The following is a 22786-nucleotide window of genomic DNA, read 5'->3' on the forward strand; positions in this document are numbered from 1 at the left end:
TGTGTTATGCTGTAAATATAATCCTTACCTGTCATAATGCAGGTTTTAACACATGCTGGAAACATGTTTAACCATACTGACCCTGCTTAATGAAAGGAAATTGTAAATAGTTAGGTAAAAGTAAGCAGAAGAATGGTTGCAGATTATTATATGAGGGTTATGAATGTCGTTTTGTTTGGCCCCAAAAGACCCTGTAAAGCCTGGGTGTGCTGGATGCTTCATGTGAATTGAGTGGTGAGCAACTTTAAAAAGATTAAATGAGTAGTCTGAAATGAAGAAGACATTTGACACACAAGTTAAATGATTCAGAAAATTTCAAATTAAATAAAGAATTCTTTAAAAACAAAGAATTATACAAATGAGATTGTCGTTTGAATGGTTCTTTGGAAGAAACGGATGCACAAGATCCGCTTCTCTTCAAAGAGCCAAAAAAATCCTAACTCACATTAGCGGAACGTTCTACGTGTTTACGTTTCTGGACGGAATACATTTAACCAAGCACAAAAGCGGAAGTGAGCAAAAAACAATTAACGATGGAGAAGCTTTTCTGTGACACATGGAGACAGATGTTACAGTGATGGATGGAAACACCGCGCAGAGCTTGAGTGAAATGTCTAAAGCCGAGAAACTGCGGGGTTTTGTTACCGAGACACTCGCGGCTGCCTCGCGGGAGATATTAACGCTTTTCGACACGGTTGTAGCCGCATATGAGGAGGAGGCCTCTGGGTTCCGACGAGAGATTGACTGGCAGAGGAGACAGCTGGAGCTCCTGCAGCCTCAGGTTACTGTCAGCGCAGCTGGTTAGTCAACAACTTCACGTTAAATGCTGTGCGTTTTAGGGTTGATTTTTAAACTTCTTATGTTTGTTTTTAAGTGTCTAAATGGCCTCTCCCCGCCTTACCTCTCTGAGCTTCATCATCCCTACTCGCCTTCTCGGTCCCTGAGGTCAGCTGACCAGTTGCTCCTGCAGGTACCGGGTCCAGGCGGAAGCTCAGAGGGGACAGGGTCTTCTCTGCTCCACAATTGTGGAATTGTGGAACAAGTCTTAAATTCCATTATTATTCTTTGGCGTTCAGTCCCAACGAAACTTAGTTTTTTACCTGATTTTATTTGTTTTATTGGGTTTTATTGTGTTGGTTTTAGCTGTTCTTATGTCTAATGTTTTTACATGTATTTATATTGATTTTGTTTGTGTGCAGCACTTTGTTGCAGCTGTGGTTGTTTTAAAGTGCTTCATAAATAAAGTTGGTATGGTAAATATATTAAAGTGTCTCTGTAAACAAACGTACTGAACTCCATTAGGATTTATTATACTTTTAAATGAACTCAACCAACAACAAATAAGTCAACACAAAGGAAGAAAGCTAAAGATGCTATATTAATGTGCATGATTGTGTTAAATTCAGCTCTGTTTGAACAGACATGCATATTTAGCTCTTAAATTTAAATTATATCTGTAATAAACTACCATTTCCTCTTGAAATATTCTAAATGAAGCCTTAATAATAATCATACATGATGCACAGGAATTTGAAGTGGATCATATTATTTCTGTAGGTGTGAAGAGCAGCAGAAACCAGGGCTCTGTTGAGGAAGAGGAGTCGAATGAGCTTCTGAAGAGTCTGGTCTCAACTGCTCCATCAAGGTACGTACAACTGCTGTTTATTGTTTAGTTGTGTTAATGTGAGCTGAAAATGTACCATTGAATGAAATGAAAAATACCTCATATTCCTCGAGAGGACATTATAATGTTGTAGGTTTTCTTTTAGAAATAAGTCTCAGCCATGTTGTCTTGCAGCTGCATGAAGAAGCCTCTGACTGAACACATTGTTTTCTCACTGTGTTGTGTTGAGAATGTGAACAATTTTCTAATATTTTCAGCATCTTTTACAATCTTCATCAGCTCCAGATTAGTCCCCAGAATAGAAAACTTGATCCTGGAGATATTTTATGAACTCACCGTTATCATTTTAGTGTCCAGTGTGCCGATATTTTCCTGTACTGTAACATGTCACCTGCACTGCAGGTCCAGGACCTCCTACTTTTAGATCCCTGCTTATTTTAATGCTTCTCGCTGCTGCCTTAAGACCGTACAAGCAGATAGAGACAATAGAGTCTGGAATATGTTTCTGCAGCCATGTCTCAGTGAAATACACAAGAAGTCATTCTCTGTATTCCTTTTGTGTACTTGTTAGCTAATAGTGTCACATTTCCCTTCAGAATGGTTCCCCCACTTTTTTTCCCCTTTCATGGGATTTGGTTTTATTTCACTCATGAATCTGGTTTTGGGGAATTTAATCAATCATTCAGCTAGTTAACAGCTTTTCTGTTGACAAGGAGAAACAACATTAGGGATCTTAAAAGGAGTCCAGTGTGAGGAGAAACAGTTTGAGCAGCACAGCCTCCAAACCAGTGTGAAAAATATCTGTAAAGAATAGATTGACAGTGGATGCTTCTTAAAAAAAAACATATTAGAAAAGTAAGCGTACAGTCAGAGCTGTTACATCTGCTGCCACCTAGTGACCCATTTGTGAGACTCACATTTGTATTTAAACGTCTAGGGTTGTTTCTAGAGCTGGACTTTTTCCATTTTTATCATTAACGTGCTACTAATCTTCATCTTTAAGGTCGTTGGTGCCTCGACGTCAGCATGCACGAAGAAAGCCCTGCAGACCTCAAATAAGCAAAATGCACAACACCCTAAACTTCAAAATCTGCATCCTGGAGGACCCTCAGATCAAAGTCCTCACTAAAAACGGTACTCTTCGCGTTACCTGTGAAGTTTCAGTGGAAACTACTGAATATATATATATGCAAATGCAGCAGAAGCAGTCTCGTATTAAAATAGGAGCTCAAGATGTTTATTTCTGTCCTCGTCTCTCCTCAGTAGTTAAGACCTGTCCAATCCTCAACCTGAAGTGTCCTCGAGACCTGCAGGAAGCAGATTTTCTGGACTTGCTGAGATCTGCCGTTCCTCAGCTGGCTGGACACGGCAGAGCGTTTGACTTTCTAACTTTGGACAAGAGACGGAGACTAAAACCTCTGAAACTGAAGACGATGACGGCGGAGGAGATCTACAACAACATGAGCTGCACAGGACTGAGCAGGCCAACGCTCCACATCCGGCTGAAGGTGATCGATCTGAGTTTGGTTCCTGGTTTGTTTTTAGGTGTGAGCAGCTGTTAACCGTCTTTCATGTTCCAGACACAAGAGGAACCTCGGGAAGCGACTGTCCCTCAGACAGAAACCAGCAGCTCTGTCATGTCCACGTGTGAGAAAACAAAGCAACAAAGCAGGTAATTCGAAGCCTCTGATCACTGTAACACACATTTTACCTGCCTGAACGCTTCCCCACTGGCCTCTGATACTGTTTTACTCTTAAAGTCGGCTTTTTAAAAGCGCAAGTCCTCATTAAAGGAAAGCGATTAGTGGCTAAAACTCATTGATCCAGCAGAAATCTGCTGCCTGCTCTACTAGAGGTTCCACATAAAATGTTACAGCAGTAGACGTGGGTTTCTGGAAGAAAAATGTTCGACTGCAGAATCCTCAGAGAAAATTAGCCCACCCAGGTCCCACTGATGCAGAGCTGGAGATGATTCAAACCTGCAACTGAAGCATTTCAGTGTTTCCCCCCCGAGTACACAGCCTTGACGGAGAGGTTGAAGACACCAACCCAACAGCTGTGTTAAAAAGTTCAACTATTTAAATGTCCTGATGAAACTGTTTCATTCAGTGGAGTCGCTCTAAATATTCCTAAAGTTCACATCTCAGATAGCGTGTTGTTGTTAATAAAACCTACAAAGATATACTATCTGTTTAAAGCCGTATTACGACTCTAGAAATTCCTAGAATGATGAAGACTTGTCCAGCTGTGCGCGTTCCCATGACGACCGTGATGCTATCGACGTAACACCAGAGCAGGAGAGATTCTCCATCTGCTCCTCTCTGAAGCAAGATGCTTCCACCTCCACCAGCCTGAGAGAATCTAGAAAACTCTGATATTTATGTCTAATTTAAGCTGGTTGGCGTGTTTTCCGTCGTGCACTCTGTCCTCTGATGGAAGTGTGATCACCTGTGTGTGCGCACGTCTTATGCGCGTGGTATCAGAGTAAATCAGAGCAGCTATGACCTGCCGTCATGTAAATCAGATAAATATCAGACTGTTGGTTTTGATAAAAGGATGTAGTGTAAACCTGTTCTAGAAGAAGTGGTACCTGAAAAACTTCTAATGTAACTTGCTGCTGTTACATAAATAAACCGGACGTTGCAGATGGGGCGGTGGGTCGTGTGACTAATTCATTCATTCCTAAATGAATCTGGCTGCTAGTCTCTGGTAAAGTGGTTTTAGGAGGAGACAAACATTTATATTTTCTACCTTGATCCAGGTGGATTTACTCTGACATGTTCATTCTGACACGTCTGTAGTAATCTCACATGCTTTTTGTAGATGCTATAGTCAACTTTTGGGATTTATGAAAGCCAAACTTGGCGGGAAAATGTTCCTACCTCCACACAAACTCTGACCTCGGCTTACGCGCAGAATCTTGCAAAACCGGAAACGGCGACACCAACAGTCCAGAATAAAATCATGGAAATGATGTGAAATGTGAGACTTTTGTGGACAATCCACTATTACCTTTCACACCACATGTTGGTCATTAAAGCTGTTTGCAAAAATGAATAAAGACGCACATTCGATACTAATTCTCCTAAGCGTGTACGCTCGGGGGGGAAAAAAGGAAAACACACAAAACAAAAAAACCAACAGCGTTTTCAGGAAAAAGGGAGATGATTTAAGAAGAACCTCAACCACTAAAATATGTTGCCATTGTGAAACAAAACTTCCATGTTATAAAATCCATGCAGCTAAATAAGGTGCCAGTCTGCTGCCAGCATGTCAGTGTGGAAAGTAGCTTTGGTTCTTCATTCCAGCAGAGCAGGACCAGACTGGAGGCTGGAGGTCTAGAAGTGGTGCTACACTAATGAAACACACAAGAGAAGGAATTCCTTTTATTTATTTATTCTTACACAATTTCTGTCCAGACGGTCTTTATTTCCCTCAACTCCTCGTCTACCTGGTTAATAGCGATGATCGTGTCCCTCTGCACCGCCCACCCAGCTGGAGCCCCGCCCACCCAGCTGGAGTCCCGCCCACCCAGCTGGAGCACCCAGCAACTAGAAAGAAAAATAATTTAACACTAAATAAACTGGTACTAACCTCAGATGTATCTGTACATAATTATTTTATAAATGAAAACAAATGACTAAATTACCGGCATCAGTACTGTCATTTAGCAGACGCTTTTCTCCGAAGCAAGTTCGCCCTGTAGGATTCAAACTTTCCTGCATGACAGACGGATGTTCTACCAACCGAGATATCCAGCTGCACGTTCCGATGCCTCTGGCGTGTCTTTCCTTCTGACACTGCGTTGACAGCATCTGCCACCTGCTGCCACTATTCTGCCTTGTTGACAGCAGTAATGCCCACGTCGTGCCCACCAATTAAACATTTTTACGTTTTTCAATGTGGTCCATCAGGATCTCAGTCTCACACCCCGAAAAATTACACTTCTTTCCTCTTTTTCCCTCCGAAGCCATCATGCAAATGATGTGATGAATACGTATTAGAGGCTGACCGTTTATAGCCACCATGTGGGCGTGGAAGGGCGTTCCTTCACGTGCGCCTGGTTTAGAGTTGATTTATAAATGGAAACAGGTGTAGGACGTGCATGTGCACTCTTTTATAAATCTGAAAGTAGAAGTGCGCAGCATGTAATTTTTGTGCAGCAGATGCCACCTGTAGTTTGCTTTGCTATGCACAGTTTGATAAAAGAGGCCCCAGGATTATACATCCAGCCCTGGTAGTTGTGAAGATGTACTTCATTTATCTTGTGTTTGGTATGTCAGTCAGGAGGCAGAACAAACTGGCCTCATCTAGCAGAAGTTTGGTGCTGAAAGAAACACTTAGAGCAGGGCTGAGATGTCCAGAGAAAAGTTTCAGAAAGCAGGAGAACATTTTAGAAGATTACAACAAAGTTTGGAAGTAGAATACAAAGAAGTAGAACAAAGGTCTGGATCTGCTAAACAAAACCCTATTTTAATGCCATTTTCATGTAAGATGTTATCAGACGAAGCATTAACTCCTCTTCCTGCTTCCAGCTCTGCTCAGGCAGCTGAAGGCAGCAGACTGGACGACATGTCCATTGGCTCAGTGTCACACCAACAAGAAGCCGGTGATGAAGACCGTGGGATGCTGGATCCAGATGAGGACTCTCTGCTTCACGCAGAAGAAAACCTTGACGGGGAGGAGAGCGACAGCAGCTGGAAACCAGAGCGAAGAAAGACCGACTCCAAGCCGCAGCCAGAGCTGACGGAGAAACAAAAAGTGACACTTCCTGTCAGCTTTCCGGCCGGGAACAGCATCGCTGCTTTTCCCTGTAAAGTCTGCGGCGCTCCAAACAGATCGGAGGTCGCGCTGGTCAAACACGCCTGGACTCACGGAGATGAAGCAGGGGGTGTTTGTGGAGTGTGTGGGGAGTCTGTGGAGGGGCTGAAGGACCACCTGGAAAGTCGACACAAAACAAAGGACTGTCATCTGTGTGGAGAGTCGTTCCTCTGCAGCCTCAGCCTCAACGAGCACGTGGCGGGCCACTCAGGCCAGCGACCGTTCAAATGCAGCGTCTGTCACGGTGAGTTTGCTTTAGAGGAGACTCTGGAGGACCACCAGAAACTCCACGAGCCGGGTCACAGATGCCAGATCTGCCGCAAGGTGTTTGAGCTGGAGGAGCAGCTGAAAGCTCACAGCAGGACTCACACCAGCAGCAAGACGTATCTCTGCGGCGTGTGTGGCAAGTTCCTCCGAGACAACCGCTCCCTATCCCGCCACAAGAAGACCCACTCTGTGGAAAGACCCCACGGCTGCCAGGTGTGTGGGAGGAGCTTCAAGCTTCCCACCACGCTGAAGCAGCACGAGAAGATCCACACGGACAGAGAGAGGTCGTACCTCTGCGACGTGTGCTGCAAAATGTTCCTGACCAGCAAGCAGCTGCTCATCCACATGAGGACGCACACCAACGAGAAGCCGTACCACTGCGACGAGTGCGGGAAGGGCTTCACCACCAAGGGGCCGCTCACCATCCACATGAGGGTCCACACGGGCGAGACGCCGTACCGCTGCGCGCACTGCGGCTGGTCTTTCAAACGGAAAACGCACCTGGACAACCACGTGGCCATCCACACCGGCGCCAAGCCCTACGTGTGCGGGATCTGCGGGAAGACCTGCGCTCGCAAAACCTACCTGACCGTTCACATGAGGACCCACAACGGGGAGAGACCGTACAAGTGCAGCGCCTGTGACAAAGCCTTCACCCAGAGCCACTGTCTGAAGAGCCACATGAAGAGCCACCGGGCGGCAACGGCGGCTCCGTGACGCATTTCTAACTTTTTACTCTTTCATGGTTTTACTCATTCATTTCATGTTTCTGTAAAAGCACAAAATTACTAAATAAAATGTGTCTGAAAATCTTTGGGTGCTATCAGAGGCATTAAATATGCCAAACACCTGACTGAGAAGTTCAGCTGATTCTTCTGGTTTCATGAGGCTGAAACTTTGAGGGAAACGAATGAAGAGAATTCACACCGACATTCAGTGGGTGGGTCCATCTTTCCACATTTTATGAATTTCCTGCCCAACCAAAGAGGTCTGTGCTAGACTGGTGACCTGTCCAGGATGTTCTTAGTAGCTGCTGGAATAGTTCTTCAGCCTCCACGACCCTGCACTGAAATAAGCTGGTACATAAAGCAGATGGACGATGAGGATCTGTATTTAAGAAACTTTGGTGCCCCTAACGAAGGCTAAAGCTGTTGCGTCCTCTGCAAGAAGAGAGAAATATATTCATTTTCTCAAAGTGCAAAGAGAACAAAATTTTCCCTGGCCTGGTTATTTCCTACTTGGATGGGGAATTTTACTACCTTTGCACCCAGCTAGCTGTTAGTTCTGGGAGAAGAGGAAACTTTTCACATTAACCTTCGTTTCTTTAATTTTCTGACCAGTCAAATAATCATTGTTAGGTTTTTCTGTGGGTTTGTGCCTCTCGTTAACATGGAGGTGACATTTAGGAAAATATCTACCAGATTTCTGTCTTTATCTCTTTGGTTTATCATTAGAATATAAGTCAGTCTCTCATTTGTTCATTAGCATCGGTGCTAATCTTGCTATCAGGACATTTTACATGTTTTTATGTAAGTGTACACAGTGGAGGCTTGTGACTAAAATTGTAAGTGGTGCATTTTCTTTGTGTGTGTTTGTGTGTTTTACTATTAAGGTTTTATCTTTTTGTGTTTCATACTTTTTTCACACTCCTCTATAATCCACTATAAGCTTCACTTGTGAACATAGTTTGACCTCTAAATTTTGGCTTCATATCTAACTTTTGTGTGAGTAGTATATATATATATATATATATATATATATATATATATATACATACATACATACACATATGTTTAGAAAAACACAATGTACCCTTCTCATTTCTAAAATGTTATTTTAGAAATTTATAGTTAATCTTAAAGCACAGCTTGTTTTTTAAAACATGTTCAATCATAAATATTTAATAATGAGCTTAAAATTCAAATGTGATCATAAATGGGTCAATAACATCATCTCAGCTATCATCTTGTTCCTGAACGACGAACAGCCTCTACTTTACCATGCAGCCCTGGGTTTGTTCCAGCAGTAGCAGGCCCTGTCCATTTGTTAAAAATAGTAAACAAAAGTAAGAGGTTTTCTATCAGAATGAATGCACAAAGGAAGGCAAATATAAGGCGTCTCGTACAAATGGTGAACACAAAAGGGTTTTCAAGACGCAATTCATTCGTTTTTCAGAAGTTAAGGTAAATTATGGGGCTAAAAAATGCTAAATAAAGACTCAGCTCTTCTTTGGGAGCCGAACCAAAAGAGCCTCTGAAAAGAGCCAAACATCCCATCACTGAACTGCATCGTGTAGTTTGCTGCTACATGAAACACTCACATGAGGGAACCTGAAGGCAACATTGGTAGTTTCCACCAACGGGTCCGGTTCGGTTCGGGTTAGCACGCATTTTTTTGTGTTCCACTTTTTGAGATTTTTTTTTCATATAACCTTTATTTACCCAGTAGAAACCCGCTGAGATGATGATCTCATTCATAAGAGTGACCTGGGTTAGAGGTCAAAACATGAACATAAAGCCAAATTTCTGTTTGATGCGTGGACATGAACACAGTATCACACACACTCATTTGCATTAAACACACAGTTAATATAATTTATGTACTCATTTGCATGGACGGTACAGAACAAAGCTTGAATGCAACATTACTCCTGTTTTGCATTTATCATTGTTGGACGTGAAGCTTTGAATTATTACCACCACGCTGGTCACACATTTAGTTAAAACTTTCATCTAAGCTGAAGTCACACAGAGTAAACAAGAAGTCCAGATTTTCCTTCTTAAATGTCTCATCTACATCGACTTACTGTCCAACATGAGTCTGAAATAGTTTCAACCTTTAGACACATTTTAGAAACTCAGGATTATGAAGTGCCATTAGCGGTTTAAACTGTACAACCCCAGCTCCTAAATATGTTGGGATGTGTGTGAAGTAACAACAGAATGCAATGAGTTATAAATCTCATCAGCCCGTGTTTTATTCCCAGTAGCATAAAGAAACATAAGATAAAGAACATAACAGCTGCCGGGACATTTCACCATGTCATGGAAAATATGAGCTGATGACTCGATGGCAGCAACATATCTGTAAAACTTTAGAACATGGAGAACATAAAACTCCACAACATACACTACAGTTTCCCTCGGGGATGGAGGAAGTACTTGGGACAATTAGTTGTCGAATGAACAATAAAAAGAAATACATATATATATATATATATATATATATATATATATACTGTTTTTTCTTTATCTAAAGTCTTTAATTAGCCCTTTTAAAAAAAATGTTTATTTATTGTTATTACTGTGCGACATGTGAAAATTGTTGAAGTGCAGAAGGTGTCGAACAGGGTTTGAACCAAGTTTTAAAGGGTTAACGTTTAGCTTAGGATGGTGCATGGCATTGCTTACATGGGCCGGTGTTGTGTCGAAGGCTGTTACCCTTCATGCAGAAAGATACGCACCCTTGCTGAAAACACACTCCTGGTGCGCTGCACTCATTTCATGGAGTTACTATAAAAAGGCCCATAAAATCTCTTTTACAGGACTTATTTTTATTTTAATATTTTAAGTTGCAATCCTGCTTTTCCAGCAGGTAAACACACCTGATCATGACATGTAGTTTCATTTGTGTTTAGAATGAAGGCATTCATTCATCCTGTTTGTTTAAAAAATTAATCTTGATATTTGATCCTTCTTTGACATGTATATTTAATTTGATTATGTTGAATTGATGATAAATATTTTAACCGCCACTGTTTAAAGGCAGTGCTGCTGTTAAAAAGTTTAATGTTTTTAAACTAAAGCTGTCGAAATGTGTTAATACAAAGATTAATCTGTGGAATAAAAGGGAATTTTTTTAATGCACTGATGCAGGGATGTAAAACTCCAGTTCTCGCAGGCCACTGTCCAGCAGGCTTTATTTGTTTCCCTGCTCTAACATCAGATTCAAATCCAATCAGCCAGGTGTGTTGGAGCAGGGAAACATCTAAAACCTGCAGGACAGCGGCCCTTCAGGAAGGGAGTTTGACATTTGAGCATTAATAAACAAACTTATTCTACTCATGCCACGTTAAAATCTGAATTTGGTATTATCTCAGCAAGAGAATTAGATTTTTGACGTGTAGGTAGCTCGTCACAGCGGTGAACCGAATCCACCAAAAACCACTTTATCTGCCTTTTTATGAAGATTCTGACTATTTTAAAGCCTTATATTTAGAGCTGTGTTTCTGACACCTCTAAAACTGCCCTGCATGTTTTAGAGGTGTCCATCTTTAACACACCTGACTCAAATGAATGGCTCGTTAGAAGGCTTGCAAAGAACTTGACAAGCAGTTAAGTTAATCTGAATCAGGTGTGCTGGAGTTGGAAAGAACTAAAGCAGGCATGTCAAACTGGTCCAGCAAAGGGCCGTGTGGCTGCAGGTTTTTGTTCCAACCAAGCAGCAGCACACCAGATTTGACTGATTCAATCAACTGATCTCAGTCTTCAGACAGCTGATTGGTCAAACTGTGTGCTCTTGGCTGGCTGGAACAAAAACCTGCAGCCACACGGCCCTTTGCTGGACCAGTTTGACATGCCTGAACTAAAGCATGCAGGGCAGTGGTCCCCCAGGACCAGGATTGAGAAACACAGATTCAGAGGATGCTGCAGGATGACCTATTCATTCATTTCTAGACGTTAAGGTCCGTACTCCTTACCAGTTGTTGGCGGTAATGCAACAAATTCCAGAAAATCATCTGATTAATCACAAATAAATTTCAGTTTCTTCATCTAATGTGTTGTTTAGCTTTTATTGGGAATAAAATATGGGTTGATGAGATTTACAGATCATTGCTTTCTGTTTTTAATTACATTTTACACACTGTCCCAACGTTTTTGGGAGTGGGTTTGTAGGTTTCTATTCTATTCTTTCCCAGACTCAGCGGTTTTTTGACAGCATAGCAGTTTTTTCCCTTGGTGAAGGAAAAGTAGTGGTAAGAGCAGACTGCTGGGCAGCTCAAACCAGATGTCAGACATTAACATGATGCACACTTCACTAGGGGACAGGGTTCTTAAAGTGAACACAACATTGGTAATGATATTCCCTGTCAACTTCAACAGCAGCACCACCATTACAGCTGTGATGACGTTAAAAGCCCTCTGCTTGGTTGGGTCAACCCGCTCCCTGCTACTACCCACCTCGCCTGGCCTTGGATGCTTCAGGGTGCAGAGGACAGAGATGCTGCAAAAAGAGATGGCACAGAAATTGAAAGCAGTGATACAGTAATCTAAGATGGAGTAGCTCATAGCGGTTGACAGATGAACCACAGCAGCCCATCCGACGCACAGCAGCCAAATGCAGCTGATGCTGACGTTCCTGATTCTCTCTCCTCCGCCTTGTTTCAGTCGCAGGTAGGTGATGGGATTGACTACGGCGAGGTAGCGATCCACACAGGTCAGGAGGTAAAGCAGAGCCTGGCCAAGGTTGGTGACGGTCCAGATGTAGAGCCCCACCCACATGATCCCTTCATAATGGATGAAGCCACCATAGAAGAAGAGGGAGAAGCCCAGGAATGAACAAATGCGCATAATCATGGAGTGATAGAGGAAGATGTCACAGTGACTGACAGAAGAGTGACGCTGCCTCCACTGCTGGAATCCAAAGTAGAGGACGACGATGAGGAGAGGGAGGAGGAGGAGGTTGGTCGTGGAGGATGCAGCAAAGACGATGATGCTCTCCGTTGACCGGAAACATTCGTCCAAGATGTAAATGACGGAGGAGTTGGATAATTTTGCGTATGGAGGAAGAAGGGAGGTGGCAGTAAACGGGGAGGGTGGAGCCGGCATAGTCGAAGGTGAACCCTGAAGAGGAAGAAGAAGAGGATTAGAGAAGATAACCAGATACTGAACAGTGTGTTCAACTGCTTGTTAGCACAAATATCTAATCAGCCAATCACATGGCAGCATGTAGTCATGTAGACGCGGTGAAGATGACTTCCTGTAGTTCAAACTGAGCATCAGAATGAGGAAGAAAGAGGATTTAAGTGACTGGACGTGGCATGGTTGTAGGTCTGAGTATTTACTGGGATTTAACACACAACCATCTCTAGGGTTTACAGAGAATGGTCTGAAGAACAGAAAAAATCCAGTTAGCAGCAGGTGTCTGGACCAGGATGTCTTGTTGATGTGAAGAGGTTAGAGGAGAATGGGCTGACTGGTTGGAGATGATATAAAGGCAACAGGAAGTCTAATAAGAACTGGTTCCAATCAAGGTCTGCAGAACAGCATCTCTGAACACACAACACGTCCAACCTTGAAGCAGACGGGCTACAGCAGCAGAAGACCACACCGGGTGCCTTGTGTCAGCTAAGAGCAGGAAACTGAGGCTACAATTCACACACACCCACCAACACTGGACAATAGAAGATGGAGAAAAGTTGCTGGTCTAATGAGTCTCCATTTCAGCTCCACATTCAGATGATAGGCTCAGAAAAAGGGGGAAACATGAAAACATGGGACCATCCTGCCTTGGATTAATGCTTCAGGCTGCTGCTGGTGTCATGGTGGGGGGATATTTTCTTGACCCACTTTGAGTCCCTTAGTACCAGCGTGGCCTGGGTTTAACATGACAGTGAGCTCACTGGACTCCAACGGCCTCCACAGTCACCGGATCTCAGTCCAGTAGAGCAGCTTTGGGATGTGCAGCAACTGTGTGATGCTGTCATGTCAATATGGAGCAATATGAGGAATATTTCCATCACCTCGTTCACTCTATGACACCGAGAATTAAGGGTGGAGCCCAGTACTAGTAAGATAGACCTGATAAAGTGGGCAAGGAGTGTAATAAGAAGCTCTGTGTGTAAATGAGAGCATCAGAAATTAATTTAAACTTGAAACTGATTTAAATTTAAACTTTTAAAAGTTTTAAAAGGTGTAAAACGCATTTACAGAAGTTGTTTGCAGCCCATGTTTGGTTGTGTAAAAGATAATCTTGGTGTATTATAAGATTTTATCCTGTTTTGATCTGATATTTATTTCTGTGACTTCCTGCTTTTTGCTGTCAGCTGCTGGAGGACAATCATCCGATTATTTGTTCATGTTAAAGTATCAGCAGTTCGTTCTTAGTGTGGATCGTTTCTGCTGAAGACGTGATTCAGGCTTGTACATGCTCTCCTCTGCTGATATTCTGCAGCTGTTTGTGTTTCCATCTTTATAGCTCAGCTGTTAATTCCTTATTTAAGTTAATTATCACCTTTTTTCATCAGTGCATCCTAGTTAGCAGTCCTATGAGCTGCGACCCAAAAACCAGAATTCACCCCATGACTGTGATGCACTAGACCCAGTCACCCCTAATTATTAAGAGAGTTAAACCAACTACTAGAAACTGGAAATTTAATACGTCATATTAAAAGTTAATATACATACATTAAGTATAGATCCTAAACTAATCCCTGTAGAAAATAATGAAGTACCCGGAAAATCAGCAGGTTTTCTTCAGGAAGCAGGAAAGGCATTAATGTGAGGCAAAATAATCTCTTTATATTAGAATAAATCAGTAGAGGATGCCTACACGGCTTCTCCAGGAGAAGATTGTTTGTAATTTTTGAGTTTATAATGACTTTAAGTTGATGAATAACTCTTCAACTTACTTATTGAATTTTTTCTATATAATTGTTTAATCTTTTTCTACGGTTTTATAAAACAACTGCTCTGGGGAATTTTAAAGATAAATGATCTGTATTTATATAGCACTTTTCCTGGAATGATACCCAAAACGCCTTACATCATACACCACATTCACACACTGACGGAGGAAGCTGCCGTGCAAGGCGCTAACCACGACCCATCGGGAGCAATTTGGGTTTCGGTGTCTTGCTCAGGGACACCTCGACATGAGCTCGACAGGCCGAGGATTGAACCAGGAACCCTCAGGCTACAAGACGACCACTCTACCCACTGAGCCACGCTCAGATATCAAGTAAACTAACACATATAAACAGCGATGTCATATATGTTTGCACAAATTTGCTATTTAAATCAAATACCTTATAAAAAGTCAGTGTATAAAAGTCGTCAGCCCATGAAGCAGAAAACACATCAGTATGTAAATATAAAGTTTTTATTTACCTGGTCGTCTGCAGCCTGCTCCTCACTGCTGTTCAACGGTATCTGATCCACGTTTAAACAAATCTTATGTTCTGTCAGAAAAGGTCAGAGTTTAACAGGCAAATTTATTTTTCACATGAAGCGCCACAAACTGCAGCAGCGACAGCGTCAGTATTTGAATAAAATCATAATAATCTCTGTTGTGTAAAGACAAAACACAGCGGAGAATCACCCTATTTATTCTCACTCATACACTAATCATATTATATTTGAGTGAATATTGCACCCTGTAAGGGATATCATACAGCAAAGTTTTCATTTAACTCACATACTTTCATACAGCCTCAGACACCATTCATTTCCAGTATGTGAACCCGTCATGGACAGTTTACTTTGTTGTGTAACAATCATCTTTTCTCATTATTCGCTCCATTAAGATGAGCAATTTAAAAGATTTAAATGGTCCATCCAGCGAGGTGTGTATTCAAAACCTATCATTACCAGAGCACCTGCCTCGTGTGTCGATTACATTAATGTTTTTTTATTTTTTAACCTTGTCCTGTAGAGCATTGTAGCAGCAGAATGATGACTGGCTGCCCTGTTGAGCTGAATAAATTTGGGGAGCTTTATGAATATATGGCCGCTATTGATAATTTATGTATTATTCTTTATTAGTAGATTTTTCTATTGCTGAATTAACATATTAATGCTGGACCTGACAAATGGGGTGGGGGGTGGGGGGGTTGGAAAGACAGAAGAGAATCTGTTTAAACAGAAGAGACAGTGAAAAGAAGAAGAAAGAGACTATGATACACCAGATATAAGATAACAGCATCAGGTGTTCAATCTAAACAGGAAAAACCAGACAACTAGCTGCTGCACCTGTAAGGAAACAAAACCACAAGGTGGGATAAAAAACATGAATCACAACAACAGAAACATCAGGAACATCAGGAACACGAAGAGAAAATGAACACGACTGTAGTTGTTGGTGATTAAACCCACAACACGACACAGTGACTGGATCAGCATCAAGTTATTAAATGTGGGGGCAAAATATCAGGTGTAAATAGTAATCAGTGATCGTTCACTGCAAAGATCAGAGGCAGACCAGGGGACCCCCAGGACACAGGAGACCAGCTTGCCACCCTAGAACACAAATCCCAGCCAGACCGCCGACCACGCATCAACCCAAAGGGCGGCAGAGGAAGGCCCCGACCAGAGCGCCCTGCAGGCATGAAGCACAGGCACCAGGAGGCCAGGGATGGCCACCGCTAGCCATGCCAGGTGCTGGCCCCCCAGAGGTGGACAGAGCACAGGGCCCAGGAGCCCAAGAGCAACTTGCCCCCCTGGGAACACACACACACACACACACACACACACACCATGACGTCCCTTTTTGTCATTACATTTTGATACAAAAGGACCCGCCAACATCACATTAACTGTTTCTGATATCAGCTGTGTTTACAGTTTAGAGTTAATTCATTAAATCTGGAGACATTTTTTCAGTTGGTTTACAGCCTCTTACTCCAACTCACTCATCTATGCTTAACGTAACATCTAACAACACATCTTACTGAACAACTCACGGTTGTGGAAGAACCAGTTCATCCCATACATTTTCAACACATCTCATTTTATTTTCTGATCATAATACAGCAATTAACTAATTACAGTTATAATTTTAAATGTAATTTTCATGCTTTACATCAGCAAAAAAAAAAAAAAAAAAAAAAAAAAAAAACACTAGTAAGAGAGGAAAGCACACATTTTCATGATTTATTTCTCTATGGTTTAACTACATATAAGGCATGGAGGTGGAAGTGTTATAGTTGAGGATTACAAAGCTGCCTAAGAAACCACACAGCCTGCAATCAATGATCCCAGCATGTGCTTTATTTTATTAAATGAAATTTTTAACACAATATCAGACTTTATAACCTTTATAAAATAATGCAATCAGAAGCCACTCTAAGAAAATCCTCAAACATCTAACAAGAGTTGTTTCTACATAAGTGGTTAATTCAAATGTTTGAAGTCAAGGGTTCATTTATGCTCATCGTTAAATATGCACATGGACAGAGCCTCCAGTCAGTCCTTTATGTTCATTTCGTGCATATCCGTTTTTAGGAAGCTTTTGAACCCAGATTCAACAAAGGGAGCAGTACCACCAGAAACTGTGGGGGGCAGTGTTTCACAGTATAGCTTATGTGCTACCAGCGAAGGGAACAAAGATGAAGAAGCTGCAGTAAATGAGCTCTAAAAACTCATTTATGCTTTCCTTATCTACTTAAATTGGTACTTCTGTTTCTGTGCAGCCACTAAATACACAGGTTAATATTCTTCTTCTTTCTTCCCTTCCCTGTGAGTTATTCTGTGTAACAGTGCCCTCAGTTTCTGCTGATCTATATAATATATGTGGGTGTGCATCTGCAGTTCCTTCTGTATGTAGATTTAATGTTGATCTTAAATGAGTCCAAAGAGTGAACTACCTTTATTTGTAGGTGTAATAATATATTTTACTACCAACATGTGTAACCACCAGCTGATGAATAATGATGTCTTTTATTTTGCACTTACACAGCAGCATCTTAGTTTTCCTGCTCTGTGCAGAAACAGAAGTGGTACCACCAAACTGCTGGGCAGACTGAACCATGAGACAAACGCCATCATCCAGCACCTCTCACTGTATGTCAGCAGTTGAGACGTGTCCAAAGTAACACAAATAACATATCCAATAAACAACAACCACAAAGCTCCTGTTATGACCATCATGGTGTGGAAAGCCTTCAGCTTTGACGGATCAACTCGCTCCTTTTCTCCAGCCACCTCCCCTGGTCCTGGACGAATCAGAGCACAGAGAACAGAGAGGCTGCAGAAAGAGACGATAACGAAGCAAAGACTGGAAAGGCAGAAAAATGGGACGATAGGAACACCGGGTGAATACAGAACTATCAAAATGATCCACCCAAAGTCAACCAGCCAAACACCTCCAACATAGAAACGTCTGATCTTGGTCCCTTTGGTGCTGTTCAGCTCCAGGTAGGTGATGGGGTGAACCACAGCCAGGTAGCGCTCCACACAGGTTACAGTATGAAACAGCAGCTCTCCAATGACGACTACTGAAAAAATACAGCTACCCACAAGAAATAAACACGGAACATAAAATCCACAAATGTAAACGGTGAGTCCTGGGACCCCAAACAGCTGCATGAAGGTGATGTGGTAGGTGATGAGGTCTGACTGGCTCATGGTTTGGAAGGAGCGCTGTTGCCGCCATCTTTGATGACCCAGGTAGAGAACCAGTATGGCCAAAGGGAGAACAATGACAGTTCTGGTGACGGTAAAGGCGAAGACAACAGTAGAAACACTGGGATCAGTGCAGTAATAAAACTCAGGATGGAGGGAAACGTTGGAGGTGAAAGACCAGTTGGTTGTCATGTCCATTTTACCCAGAAGATAAATGCTGTGGAGAAACAAAAACCATAAAATGTCATCATTTGTCAGAGTTAGTAGAAAGTTAAATTTATAAACTCTTCCTTCCTTCCAGTTGGCTAACTGCAATAAAGAGAGCAGATGACATGATACTGTCGAATGTCAAGTTAACGCATGCGCAGCATGACAAGCCCCATACATCCGTCATTTCTACGTTACGACGGCGGGACGTAGAAAGGCAAGATGGATTTGAGAATAAACACAACATTAAAGGAGCAACCCATGGACGTCACCTCTGTGGAGAATGAGAGTTTTTAACACACTCTTTTCATGGTAAGAAGGTTCCACACCCGCACTTTTTAATTTTTTTTATTTTCCAACCTTATCCTGTGTTTTGCGCTGTGTCTGCTCTAGCAGCTCTCTGGGTGTCTCTGTTTGTGCAGCAGCTGCTTCCTCCCTCTCCTCTCATGTTGCACCGTGAATTACGACGGTTGTCGGTTGTTTATGGTTCAGCTAAAAAGATGGAAACTAGCGGTTCATGGTTCACGCCGTCACATATTCACCTCAAAGTATTGATGTTAGCAGGACCTTCTCTAACACTGTAGCTGGCTGGTGGTAGACGGGATCTATACTTTAGCTATGCAGGGGCGGGTCTAGAAAAGTTCTGATGGGGGGCCAAGCAGGAGCACTGACCATGAAAACGGGGGCACAAATGAGACCCTTTTTTAGGTCTAGATTTTATGAAATACTGAACTGATTATTACAACTAAAGTCATCATTTATTGTAAAAAAGTAAAGAAAAATATGTAAAACAAGCATCCCAATGATGTATTTATTCAACAGGTGTTTACTTTGGGTGATGCTGCTGTAGGACTTTTGTCACTGCTGTACAAACACTCACACTTCACTGATAAAAAGAAAACCTGTTTTTATCCAGATCATCAATTATCAGTTTCATCATCTGTGTTGGATGTTTAACTTTAGTCATCACATCTGCTGGTTTTATGACAGAAATTATCACCATGGAGACGGTTGGTGAGATGATGATATATGAATTCTGAATTATGATCTAGAACATGATAGAGATGATTTAGAACAACATAAAGAAGAACATTACATGCTGCATTTACTGACCACTGGACACCTGACGTTTACCCAAGAGGTCAGTTAACAGTAAATATTGCCTCTTTCTGTTGATACAATACAGTAAAAACTTTCATTGATTAATCATGATTAATTTGTAAGCTGTGATTAGCCTGAGTAAACATTTGACATCATTTGACAGCCTTAATTTATATATATATATATATATATATATATATATATATGTGTGTGTGTGTGTGTGTGTGTGTGTGTGTGTGTAATGACAGAAATAAATGACAGAAAACGAAAATTTTAAAAGAATTTAGTGCAGTTCCCATAATGAACATTGTAGTTATGGTCTCACACCCAGAATGCACTAACAGGTTATTTATCTAGACATGAAGAGACAGTTTACTAGTTTAGTTGGAAGGAGTGACAATATAACAATAATACTTTTAAAGTATGAATTCAACATACTGCTATAATGAAGCACCCACCTCAGGAGTCAGATCTTCCTTCTCGAGCGTCTGAACCTTTACTGACTGCTGCTCACTGGTAAGCTGGCTAAAAGCTTAACTATTTCCTGTGATTAATCATTTTGGAGGTGCTGTGTTTTGCATGTCTCCTGAAAAAACAGATGCATAATTGATGATATTTTATACGGTAGATTGCAGCAGTCAAATGAAGTTTTCTGCTGGTTTCAAGGAAGAGCTGGAGGACGGGGTCTGCTGCAGGTCAACACCTCTGATGGACATTCTGTGTGTAGTTTATGGAAACTTAAAATAAAACTGCCAAACCTTCAGTGGTGTAATTTTCTTGCACTATAAGAGACCAACAATTCCCTGCTGGTTAAAGAATTGTGTTTAATTAAGAAAATCATATTTATTGTGGATTACATGACACAAAATTACTCATTATAGTTTTATAACAAAGGCTTCAATGATCTTAAAACGTTGAGAATGTTAATGCTATAAAGGTATAAAATTTTAGAAAAATGTACAATTATTCAATACAATTCGTGAGCAAAGCTTTATTTTAATCACTTTTTACCTTTTTTTTCTGCATCATCTTTAGAGATTTCAACATAAAAAACATTAATCACAATATTGCATTTTCTCATTCCTACACAGTATAAAGAGCCACATATGGTATTTTCTCTCTTTGAGATGGTAACAAACACCATTTAACCCATAAGAGCCCGACGTGACATATATGTTACATACAGTTTCTGAGACATTTAGCTTCAATTTATGGTATGAACTTTGCTCCAAGTCCTGTTGAACACAATCTGATACTTGTCTTCTGTCCCCTAATAGATACCGAGAAACAGAAAACCACATTAAAATATTTTTAATGTATCACATGGTAATAAATGGTAGATACCCCTCCCAAAAAAAAGTCCATTTTTTTGTTACATTTTGTTAAAGGACCAAATAAAGACCTCATATTAAAAAAAATTGACTTTTCTTACCATTTCTCATGGGTCGGGCCTTAATGGGTTAAGTTATAGGACCACATACAATTGTGTTATAGTGGAGTTCAAAACAAATAAAAGTTCCATTCACCTACCCTGTATGTGCTGAAAAAAGAGCAATGGCTGCTTCTAGGTATCTGTTAGGGGACAGAAGACAAGTATCAGATTGTGTTCAACAGGATTTTGAGCAAAGTTTATACCATAAATTGAAGCAAAATGTCTCAGAAACTGTATGTAACATATATGTCACGTCGGGCTCTTATGGGTTAATAATCTTTTAGCCAGTTGCTAAGGCATACTAACTGGTTAACATTTTCTGAATGTAAAGCTGCCCGTTTCTTCTCAACAATATGGCCTGCTACTGAGAAGAGTCGTTTGCATGGAACTGTGGATGCAAGAGTTGCTAGATATTTGCAGGCAAGCAGGGCCAGCTTGTCATGGGCTCCTGAATGAGCAGCCCACCACTGCATGGGGCAGTCCTCCGTACTTATACTTGGCTCAGCCCTGTAGCTGTGTATGACTCTGTCAGGTCGTACCTCTTCATCTGACTCAGAAGCTGAGACTGTCTGTAGAAAGCTTAATTTTCTTCCGGGGTGGTCCATCTTGAGAGGTGTGAAGAGACCTACTGGGTGATTGTTCATGCAGCATGCCTCCAAGTGTGGACCACACCTTTTCTCTTTCACTCTTGGGCAGACTCTTCAAGTCTTTGAAATGTGAATCCAGCACTTTTGCAAGCTTGAGCCATGCATTGTTAGTATTTTCTTGGCGGGAGGCTAAATCGTCCACGAAGGTTGTCTTGAAGCGCACCACATATGAAGGGACTTCTTCAGAGACCTTCATTACTTGACACTGGTGGCAGAGGGCAGGGAGTACTACTGAGCAGGAGATATAGGTCTCTCCACCCAGAATGTCAGTTACATACCTGCAGTAGAATAACACACTCACATACACAATAAGTTATTAGAAGACCAGCTTCTAAGCTAGCAAATCAGTTAAACATTTGAGTTTGATCAGTTTATCAATTTGTCTTTTTTTCACACATTATATGGCATTTCTTTACCTGCAGGGCTCTAGAAGAGTGCTCAGTCCCATTCTGGTGGTGTCAGCATAACTAGTTTGTGGCGTTGTTGGTCCAAGGTTGCTTTTATTGCTGCTTGATTGCGGTTCAGACGCTTGATCATTTCCAGCGAGGAATTCCACCTCATTGAAACGTCTTGGAGTTCTATGGTATTTGCTGCGCTGTCTGAAATGGCTGGCAATTTTTCGACACTTGGCCAATACATTTGCAAACCCACTATCAGAAAGGCTCACGCTGATACTTCTCTGTAGCATATGAGCGATGCAGGGCATGTGCTCATATGGCAGTAGTTTAGCCGCAACTGTCCGTCCCTGTAGTTGTGATTTTTCCTTAAATTTCTCAACTGTGCAACTGTTTGTAACTTGTACACATGCCTCTGCAAAGTGACGCTCTTCTGTTTTAATTACAGTTAAAGCAAACGACTTCAGTTCCCAGGTTTTAGTGACGTGATGCGCCATCACACCCCGATAATTGTTGTTACTCACGGAGGTCCAGTGATCTCCTGTCAAAGCGACATATTCCGCTGAAGCCAAATCCTCTTCCTTGTTTTTTTTATACTCGAACTTTCCATCGAGAGGGCCAACAGGTTCTTCAGTCACCATCTCGTTCTGATCAGCTATTGCTGTTACGCGATGTCTGAACGCATTTCGATTTTGATTCATGGGACAAACATGGCGAGTCATTCTGCGCATGCATTAATGTGTTAAAAAAAATGTTGCGTTAATTCTACAAATCAATCGTCTCGCATTAATGCGTTACTTTTGACAGCCCTAACATATTGTTACTACTGAAGCTGGATTTATACTCGTGCGTAAAGTCGGTTACGTTGTCACCATCATATGCTCCACTTATGTCCGCAGGGCTTAAGGCCCATTTATGCTCGACGCAGAGGACGGATACGGAGTAGATGGACA

General features: G+C 41.7%; 1 protein-coding gene across 2 annotated transcripts; it reads left to right on the plus strand.

Annotated features, from left to right (window-relative positions):
- Positions 1–494: 494 nt before the first annotated feature.
- Positions 495–7526, plus strand: LOC121640435 (zinc finger protein 502-like). 2 transcript variants are annotated; one of them, XM_041986183.1, is made up of 6 exons: positions 495–800; positions 1558–1645; positions 2628–2758; positions 2888–3132; positions 3205–3296; positions 6160–7526. In XM_041986183.1, the coding sequence occupies exons 1-6, from the start codon at positions 557–559 to the stop codon at positions 7427–7429; spliced, it is 2070 nt and encodes a 689-aa protein (XP_041842117.1). In that variant the 5' UTR covers positions 495–556; the 3' UTR covers positions 7430–7526. The 2 variants fall into 2 exon arrangements, with proteins under 2 accessions (XP_041842117.1, XP_041842118.1); XM_041986184.1 differs by having other exon boundaries at positions 2891–3132.
- The last annotated feature ends 15260 nt before the right edge of the window (positions 7527–22786 follow it).

The sequence above is a fragment of the Melanotaenia boesemani genome, chromosome 5 (genome assembly GCF_017639745.1).
Source record: "Melanotaenia boesemani isolate fMelBoe1 chromosome 5, fMelBoe1.pri, whole genome shotgun sequence".
NCBI classification, from domain to species: Eukaryota; Metazoa; Chordata; class Actinopteri; order Atheriniformes; family Melanotaeniidae; genus Melanotaenia; species Melanotaenia boesemani.

What these genes read in the sequence shown, in the direction of transcription:
- LOC121640435 (XM_041986183.1), top strand. Translation starts at nt 557, where the DNA reads ATGGAGACAGATGTTACAGTGATGGATGGAAACACCGCGCAGAGCTTG. An exon ending in GGTTACTGTCAGCGCAGCTG is followed by an intron (nt 801 to 1,557) that starts GTTAGTCAACAA and finishes TTATTTCTGTAG; the next exon opens with GTGTGAAGAGCAGCAGAAAC. An exon ending in CGCTCCACATCCGGCTGAAG is followed by an intron (nt 3,133 to 3,204) that starts GTGATCGATCTG and finishes TTCATGTTCCAG; the next exon opens with ACACAAGAGGAACCTCGGGA.